This window comes from Nymphaea colorata, chromosome 1 (genome assembly GCF_008831285.2).
Source record: "Nymphaea colorata isolate Beijing-Zhang1983 chromosome 1, ASM883128v2, whole genome shotgun sequence".
Lineage (NCBI taxonomy): Eukaryota > Viridiplantae > Streptophyta > Magnoliopsida > Nymphaeales > Nymphaeaceae > Nymphaea > Nymphaea colorata.
In genome coordinates this window covers 23,034,287-23,043,990 of record NC_045138.2, presented here as the reverse complement: position 1 = coordinate 23,043,990, position 9,704 = coordinate 23,034,287, and the positions used below count along the sequence as shown (strand labels likewise).

At 37.9% G+C, this 9,704-nt stretch overlaps 1 protein-coding gene across 1 annotated transcript; it reads right to left on the bottom strand.

Annotated features, from left to right (window-relative positions):
* Nucleotides 1-2,031: 2,031 nt before the first annotated feature.
* On the bottom strand, nt 2,032-9,356 carry LOC116260715 (uncharacterized). The gene is made up of 6 exons (XM_031639155.2): nt 8,129-9,356; nt 7,664-7,766; nt 4,461-4,516; nt 3,000-3,164; nt 2,411-2,524; nt 2,032-2,330 (listed from the first exon to the last, which is right to left on the bottom strand). Exons 1-6 carry the CDS (start codon nt 8,759-8,761, stop codon nt 2,238-2,240), a joined length of 1,164 nt encoding a protein of 387 aa, XP_031495015.1. The 5' UTR covers nt 8,762-9,356; the 3' UTR covers nt 2,032-2,237.
* Between the last annotated feature and the right edge of the window lie 348 nt (nt 9,357-9,704).

The window sequence follows — 9,704 nt, the reverse complement described above, 5'->3', positions numbered from 1 at the left end:
TTGACTATCTATAGAATCTGCATCACCAACTAAAATGAAATCAACCACCATTATATATCGTTTTAGCTGTTTGTGATTTTCTTCCATTCAGTTGTTAGCTAAGATATGACCGTAGTAAAAAGTTGGAAGTTAATGTTGGAAGTTAATCCACTTTGTAGGTCAATGAAGTCAAGAATAACTACTAAGAGGGGAAATAAGGTTAACATCCCCTAAAGCTTTTCTCCTTGCAATATGATCACGGAAATTTTAAACCGAGGAGCTTGCCTCCCTATCCCAATAAATACAATGGACATATTCAGGCTAAGGGCAGCATTTTGAATATCTAGATGCAATGATGAAGAAATAATCTATTTGGATTCCTTAGCCTTGACATCCTTGTCGGCTTGATGACTTAATACTTCTTACACCAAAATAGAAACAGACTACATTAACCATAAATGAGCCAGTTGAGGGCATCCTCTCACCTCATTAGCCAATTGGAACCCAAACATGCTCAGTGATGAGGACTTCATGGGGAACAAGAGGATTGACGAGAGGGAGTGTATAGCTATATGGATAAGGTAGTGCTAGTACAGTTTCCCAATATAAGGGTTTTAGTCTTTGTTGCATATATTTGAGAGGAAACATTAGAATGGGTATCTAAAATGAGAACCAGAGGTCAAGGGCATGTTGATTTGAGAAGATGGTTCACTAGAAATGATGGTTTTGTGGAGGCTATGCAGCTCCCCACTGCAAGGTCAAGTCCATAGTTTGAGAAATTTCAAGAAGTCGCAACCAACAATTTCCTACAAACTGCATATCAAGTTTCATAAAAAATCACCAAGAAGAAGAAATATCCCACAAATAGAAAAGAAGAGGTTACTTTCATTTTGCATATGTGATGCTTTCCAGTTAAGAAAAAAAAATGGCATGAACTAGGACACAACCTCATTTTTCATGCCTTATTTAATCAATTAGTACAAACATAGTGTCTATGGAATCAAACTGCAAATAAAGCATCCCCTAACCCAAACCATCAACTGTACACCCATTGGGGCAATTGTAGGGTTTGTTTGTGTTGGTTGCAAACTACTACATACAGCTCATGATACACTGTGCATGGCACGATAGTGCAGGCCCTTAACGACCTTGTCTAAAATTAAATAGTGGGTGCGACCTTTGTATTGCAATTGCCTATATTCAAGGCAGCGGTTCATGGTGGAGATTGATGGCCTGTGGCAAGATGTAGGAACAATTCCAAAGGCACCTTGTGGCCTACTTTGGCAAGGCTATGCCTAAATGTTTTGGGTCCGATCCACATACACAGAGGGTGCTGGCAATGGCTTTAATTTGTAGTGCACAAATGAAGGCCACGACAACTTCAATTGGAGAGATGATTGCTGCTGACAAACTAACCATCCACAGTTTGTGATATCTAATGGAGAAAAAGATCACGACACCTATGCAAATAGAACTAAGTTGACGAGCAAGCTGATTGAGATATCATTTTTACACTAAGCATCAAGCAAGAGCCAATATTAACGTCTGTTTGATGCCACCATGTCAAGGAGGAATAAAGATAAGATTGAACAGTGCTCTAACTATAGCCAACTGTGCTACCAAATATTTGGGTAGGTTGGAGAGAAGCAACAAAAGATCATCAAATGTACAAATTAAAGATCGGAATCAAGTGACACTACAAGGAGTTTCACAATTCTTTGTTTCTTACTTGATCTATTGTGATTTCTGCAATCTGACTCATTAAAGATGTAACTATTCCCCAATTCTTTTCCACAATCACCACTGCCTCCTTATTGGAAGCCTGAATCATGATTTCTCACTTTCCTGATTTATCACAGAGGATGTTTTCACTGGTCGAGACTGCTTATCTGAGTTTTTTAAACACAGAAATAATAGAAAAGGAAGATACCTTATTTCTTTCACCTTCACTTATCTTTGTGAAATACTTCATACATACATCACAAGTGTGGGTGTCTCACGAAATTCTTGTTCTTCATGCATTATCCATGTCATTCTCTGGCAAGCCATGGCTTGAAAGGTAAAGAACTCATATTGAGAGGAGAGTCATTAGATTCGTGTAAACCATGAACTGAGGTTCCTACAAGCCTGGGCTACTTTACAAAATCAAGACCTGTAGACCGGTACAAGGTTAAAAGTTTTATTAATACAAAGAATTACTTATTCATTTTACAAGTATAAACCAACAAGAGACAGAGCTTCGTCTCTGGATAGCATCTTCATAAAGGCCTCAACAGTGGGTAATCTTGCAGCAGCTCTCTTTCAGACAGAGTGTCATTCTCATTCTGGGGAGTCCACAGAACTTCAACAGCCTGCGTAAAATTTGCAGAACGGTTTTAAAAATAATTGTTTCGGAAAAATAATTACCACCCTTTCTTGAGATCAAACTTACCATCGTTTTACTTGAAGGAATTGAACCAAGCTTTTGTAATGCCGCTTTCAGGTCATTGCTGCCATTGATTGTTGGTAGCTTGTACACACCCTCCGCAGCTACCAGGATTGTTACCTGTAGAATCGTTGCATCCAGCAATCAACAGAAATAAGATGGGACCAAAAAAGTTATATAGGAAGGAAGCCAATGAATACCTAAGAATACAAACAAATAAAAAATTACAAGACGAACAAAAAACCCTGAAGGAAGGATGCAAATGAATACCTAGGAGGCTAGGACTGCAAACAAAAAACAGTTTCAATGAAGCTTATAGCTTCTTTTGTTTGAATTGTCAGTGACAACTTAGCAGTTCAATCCTCCATATTGAGCACATATCTGCTCCTCAGTGATTTCACGAGGGGATACCAAGTTACTTTAATTAAGAATCTTTTGTTTGCATGTTAAGAGGAAGAGACGACACAATATATTAGAAAAGATGAAAGTTGGATAGAGACCCTTCCTGCAGCTCTCTAACTCGGCAGGGCGATAATGGAGTATTTAACTCAGACAAAGCAGGCACGCATGAACCTGTGACCAAGTAGATACTTACAACGATGTACTCATTGCTAAATCCCTTGGAACGATTGCTAGACGAACTCTGCCTCTTGATGTTGTTTACATTGACAAGAGTTTCTTCATCAAATTTTCCACGCTCTTCTATAGAAAGTTGGTTAAAGCGCTTCTCAGCCTCTTCAGTAGAGCGCTTGAGATCAGCCTGAGAAAAACAATCATAAACTGATCAACTTATAGGAGGGAACAGGTAATCAATATAAGCACAATTTTAAGCAATTGAATCAGATAATGAATACAGCAAAAAAAAACATCAACTACCTAGATAGGATTAGCAAAAACAAGAACTTTAATTTTTCAATATTCATATTCTGATGCAATGAGTTAAGGTACACCCATATGTCTCAAAAGTATCCAAGTGTATTGCCACAAGCAATGCATCATTTTGCACCAATTATTGCAATAATTCCAGAGATGCCAAAACCATTGCCATGATATTGCAAGATATTCTAAAAAAAAGGGATGAGTGGATACAAAAATGACAAGATATGCAACACATCCCAATGCAATATATGACGCTTCACTGCTATGCAAATGATACAACTTTTCAGAACCCAAGCACGTAACTAGCGCTAGGTCAGCAAAAAGTTGCAATTTGCAGCATTTATTGGCATTCCCCTCAACACATTCAAAGGAACTTAAAGAAAGATGTACGATATCATCCAATGCACAAGCATTTAGAAGGCAGTAAAAACAACTCTACGTTGATGTTATTGCCAGTTGCCACCTTCATATTTTCTGACATCATAGGCTGGGATAATCTAAGTGTGTATTATCCACCACTGCATGTAACTTAATTTATTGCATGATACGATAGATGACATAAAGTTACTATGAAGAGAAAAGATACAGTTAATCCCTGAACCTAGTTTCAGAGGGTATAAATATAGCATATTGGGATGCACCCCCTTGTTGTACATTAAGGCTCAATCATAAATGCATCATGAAAGTCATTCTGTACATTTCAAATAGAAATAAATTTGATGGTTCGTCCAAAATAAAAAATTCAAGTTTGATAGCAATTAAGCTGTTTCAAGACACTCCGAAGAGTACACCTTACACAGTAAAACTTATTTATTTCAATACCTATTTAAGCACTGTAGTAACTTAAGTAGTCAATTTTGATTATTTATAATCAAAGTGTGCATGTTGTGTGTAGGCTGGACATCCAACTTTTGGTCCAACTGATGCAGTTTCCATTACATGTTCTGCAATAATGGTATTATCCTCCAAATTAATTGAGTTTCAGCCAAAACACAGTCCTACCCAAAGTTTCACATACAGTGTTCATCATGAGAACTAGTTTATTGTATACAATGAAAGTTCAAACTAGGGGAAGTGATATGTCGATGCAACTCTACTCTGCCAACTAAAAAGATTAATGAAAAACAATTATAAAAGGATTCAAACTAGATACATTAAGGAATAAAAATCTTCTTACAAATGAATAACCAGAGATGCAACAATCTGGATGCCGAAGCAATGCCAAAGCAGTCTCTGCAAACAAGAACATAGTGAAGCTTGAATAAGGAACCAACCAAGGAAGAATAAGCAACAAATCGCAATCTTCACATCCCCACAAATTAACAGAAAAGAAAAAGGCCAACTGAATGTTGATTTAAGAAAAATTGCTCCAATTATGCCTACATATTGGCATTGTTTACCACACATTTTACATCGATCAAAAAAGCATTTACCCATCTTTTTTCAGATCTCCAAACCATCATTTGTTATTCAGTTGTTATTCAATCTTTTCATTTCATTATTACGTAAATTACTTGAAGATTGCATGTAAACTGTACAGCTTGAAGATCCAAGTAAAGCTAAATTATCAAAGCCACAAACTCATTCTGCTTTCCACCCAGGATGGAAACAATTTGAGCCAGGACAGCAAACCATAAGGAGGCTGGCCCCAAATTGGATCTGGTAGAAATAAAGCCTCATAGCAGCTGGCACCCAATTGTCTGGTACAGCAGAAAATGATAAAATCCTTCTACCAGATCCTACCAATTTGCAGCCCCATTTTTCATTTTACTCATTTTACAATAAACCTGTAGTTTTCAGACATCGACTCCAGAATAAAATGCACATAGTCTACTAACCACTGTATTTACCAAATAAATAGTGTATCCTATTGTCACAAATATCATTCTAAGGTTTTAATGGCAAGGCTTTTCTCAAGTACTTTTCGGATAAAGTTGTGCTTCTCAGGAAAATCTCAGAAAAAATTATAAAAAAAATCTAAAGATTACGTAAAATAAAATAAATGAGAAACTAACAGAAATAAATGTGGGGAGTACCCATGTCGGCACGAGTCGACATGGGTACTGTATGTTGTTGGATATGACCCAGAAATGGCGCTGACCATGTCGGGTGCGGTCAACACACCCAGGGCTGTGTCCTTTTTTGGATTGGGTCAAAATTGATCTAATCCAATATCATCTTAAAATTGGGTTTTTTTTTATCCCATCGTGAATGTATGTATGACTGTTGTTGACCTTATATTTTTGGTGAATTTGTAGACACTATAAGTTTATAACAAAGTTCAGCAAGCAGTCATGTATATGAACCTTCTAAAATGCTGTATAGCAAATCTTCCTCATAGTTACATATTTTTTCTTATAAAATGAGTTGGAATTAGATTTTCAGCAATGAAATATTTTATGTATTTTCTATGTTTGGGGGCCGAATATGTCGTCTTTTGTAATGCTGCCAGCAACACTTAAATTGATTGTCCAGACCTAATCAATTGATGGATCCGCCATAGCACTAAATGCTAACCAAATAAAAAAACTGTAAGGCACAAATTATTTATTTATATTGAATCCCCAGGAGTTTTCCTTATGGTGATGTGACTATGCAATTATTTGATAATTGTCTATGAATACTTCCGATTGAACTATCATGTTTATAAGGATGGAATATTTTGCTAGTGCCACATTTGACAAGGGGCAGAGCCATATGTGGCTCTCGGTAACAAGTCCCCACAATAGCCACAAATATCATTTTTGAGCTTTTAATGGCACGTCTTTTTAGGTAACCTTGGCAATTTTCTTAAAAATGAAAAAATCCTAAAATTAGGAAAAGATAAAATAAATGAGAAACTAATAAGAAGACATTAAGAAATCATTCTTAAACATTTTTCCAATGGCAACAATGCCCTTCATGCAAACAGCTTTAGCAATAGGCATCAAAACACAAAAATAATGTGATAATAATGTGTTAAATTTATTTCACAGTTTTTTTTTTAATTCTCTTTTTCAATGTTAATATCACACTTTTTTTTAGGAAAAAAAAAACACGATACCTGTGGTTATGGCCCCACCTTGACTTGCAGAAATTAAATAACAAAAGCACACATCAAGGTGAGCAGCATCCACCTCTTATGTGAAGTAGCACCTACCCTCGTGTATATTACTCTTCTCATTGCTCAATTGACCCCTTTTACACAAAATAAATAATGAAAGAATCGTAGGAGTGGAAATGAAAATCAGTAAACAGAATGTGCATAAAGTTCATTTTCAATCCAATGTAGTCCTTCAAATAAGAGTAAACTGGTCCTAGAAACTTTACTATTAGGTGTTCTCTGAAACCATCCTTATATTTGTCTTTTATCTAAATCCATCACTAAAGATAGGGCAAAAGATTTTTGTTATATGCACTTTTGGTTTCTGTTAGTTCCTTCAACGGAGGAGGACCCTAGGCTCTTTGCCTTAGTTAAGAAGGGAAGGACCCATTTTGAGAACAAAGAAAGAACAACCTTTGAAATATGATTATAAGATGTACTAGTGTAGAAAATTTTCTTAAAACAAAAACTAGTTAAAATGAATTAATGCATGACAATGAGCAAGCGAAGATTGAACCCAAAACAACTATAACTAAAATACAATGTTAGCATTCACAGCTTATGAATCATGATGTCACTGCTCATTGAAAAGGTAAACAAAACAAATTGATGGAAGAGACAAGATAACATGATGAGTGATATTTAAAAAATATTTAAGAAATTAACATCATAATATCATGGTTTTTTGACAATTAAAATACGCAGATAGATTATGAGAAGAAATGAAGAATGGGTACAAATTACAATAGACATTAGACATGGACCTGTTTCGGAAGTATGGATGAAGTTTTTTCTGTAGATCTCAAGATGTTTGAATTATCGAAGTTGTGAGAACCACAATCCAACGAATTCTTTCTCCTTCTTTCCCTGCAAACACTTACCAAAGAGACTCTTCTAAAGGTCGGATCATTAACTTAACTTCTAAATTTACTGCTGTGTTCTTGGTTGTCCAGAGGATTTGAACGTTATTGGGACTGTCCATGCAGATCTTATGTGGGTTCTTAAAGATAAGAAGTATTCATCAGGAGCATCAGTCAGCTGGGAGACAAATAAATTCTAGCTTACACCTAGTAGCAAAAAGCAGGCAATCATGTTGATCACCCATTGCTACTTTTTTGAGATGACATCACAACCTTGGAAACTTAGAATTAGCAGATGAAGCAAGAAAATCATGGAGAACAGCCATCAAGAAAAAATCCTCCAAAATTTTAACCAACAAACCTTGAATTTATCTAGTGAAAAATGTCGAATCCATGCATACATGGATAAGATTTAGCTCCAGCATTTTCAAGTTTTACCTGTGAGCACATAATTCAACCCCTCGGGCGAGGATGTATCTGCCGCTTCAGCAATGCGGTCCAGATCCTTTTGGAATGATCGGGCCATTCCCAGCAAGCCGACCTAATAAAACAAAAGTCATTCGTTATGCATCACAAAATCAAGTTCGGACGCGGAAGAGTTGATATCTATGGAAAAGTCGACAATGTAACTTCTCAAAACAAAGCCATCTTATACTTTTCATTATTCAACTAAATAAATAAACTTTTAACCACGAAAAAAGCCAAGACAGAAAACTAGCATCATGTGTCATTTGCAATAACTTAGCATGATTACCCAAGAATCAGACACAAAAAATATAAAAAACAGAAACGAAAGCAGAATGAACAAAATAATGGTCATGCTAAGGTAACAAAGTACGTTAAATAAACAAAAACCAAATACAAAGATTGCAACGAGAAGGAAATCATGTTATCCAGCCATACCTGAAGCTTAAGGATGCTGGTTTTCTGCGTAGCAGTTAGCACGCTGTCGTCCGACCGATCTGAAAGGAACCCAGAAACCAAAACGAACGCTGCAAAACCCATCAATAGCAGAAACGTCCCGGAGCCCGCACCAAAACCAAACCCAACCGCCGGACTAACATAGACTCCACCACCGAATCCAAATGGTGAGGGCGCCGCATATGGAACAGAGTACGAAAGCCCCGGACTTGGCACCGAATAGCTCCTCGAGCTGTAGGAAGACGACCGACCAGGCGCCGAGAACGAGCGGCCCCCCATCCGTCCTCCAGAAGCCGCAAGGGAGGAGCTAGGATTGTAGCTGAGCAGGAGCCCGACGACGACAAGAACCATTGCCGGTTTTCGGAAACCATTTAAGGCTTTTCTAACCAATTTGATGGCACCCTCGACAAGGGTCTCTTCTCTCTTCCCGGAACTCACGCCATCACACTTCACGCATTGAACCCTCAATCTGGGAACCCCCCTGACTCTCAAAGGCTTGACACGTAGGAGGAGGGACGGTCTGGGAGGCAAAGGATTCCATGTCTTGGCAGAAATAGAAGGGTTTCTGGAGATGGATACCAGCTGAATCGATTCCAGAATGGACGCAGTAGTCATCGAAGGTAGAAGGGAATTGATTCAAAACCCTATGGTTCTTGAAACCAGGCTTCACTCACAAAATCAAGGTTCTGGAATCGCGATTTCCGCGTTCGCGGATTGGAAATGGAATTCGGGATTCCTTGCGGATTGAAGTCCAGGTTCTGGTGCTCAATTCATTTTCGCAAAAAAGAAAAAAATAGTGATTGAAGAACGGAAAAGAAAACAGAGAGGAATAGAACGGGGTTCAGAATCGATCGAGCTTGGGTTGCCTCCAGTATTCCGGATTGTGGAACGGGATCCTTCAATATCTAGTGCACAGAACTAGGGTTGCTTCGAAATCAGGAATTCAGAGAGGAATTTGGGACATCGGAGCTGAAAGATGAAAGGAAATTCAGGTTTTTTTTTCAGATTTTTTGGGGATCCTTCAAGGTCGTTTTAGGACCTGTTTGGCAGGGAAACGTAAAGCCACGATATTTTCATGGATTGTGCTCTATATTGATTGATTTTTCATGAACCATATCACGAAAGAAGAAGATCTGGAAATCAGAAGAATCTGGAAAGGAGGGCCATCCTGCTCAGGGGCCAGGAAGATATGGCGCCTAATTTGAACCTCTCGTTCTCCCTCGCTCTGGATATACGCCCGGATTTCTTTCATGGCCGTAAACGGGTCGGACCAGGTCCGAATCAAGCGGGTCAGAATCCCAGCCAGAACTTGGCTGGAGACCTGAGCGGTCGGTTCACGTAGGTCCAGGCCGCCAAAGAACACCCTCATCCCTGCTTGTGCGTTCATTGAAAACTATAGACGGATTAATTGAAAACTATAGACGGATTAATTGAAAACTATAAACGGATTAAGGTCAGACTCTGCTTGATTTATCGAAAGAAGAAGGGTGTTTGATAATAGTAATAATTTATTATTGTTTCGTAAATCTATCTTAACAAATGAGGCAGATTCATGAAT

Excerpts from the sequence above, each read along its gene's own strand:
- LOC116260715 (XM_031639155.2), bottom strand. The coding sequence starts at position 8,761 with ATGACTACTGCGTCCATTCTGGAATCGATTCAGCTGGTATCCATCTCC. Across the intron at positions 7,767-8,128 it reads CCAGCATCCTTAAGCTTCAG|GTCGGCTTGCTGGGAATGGC; the intron begins GTATGGCTGGAT and ends TTGTTTTATTAG. Across the intron at positions 2,525-2,999 it reads TTAGCAATGAGTACATCGTT|GTAACAATCCTGGTAGCTGC; the intron begins GTAAGTATCTAC and ends ACGATTCTACAG.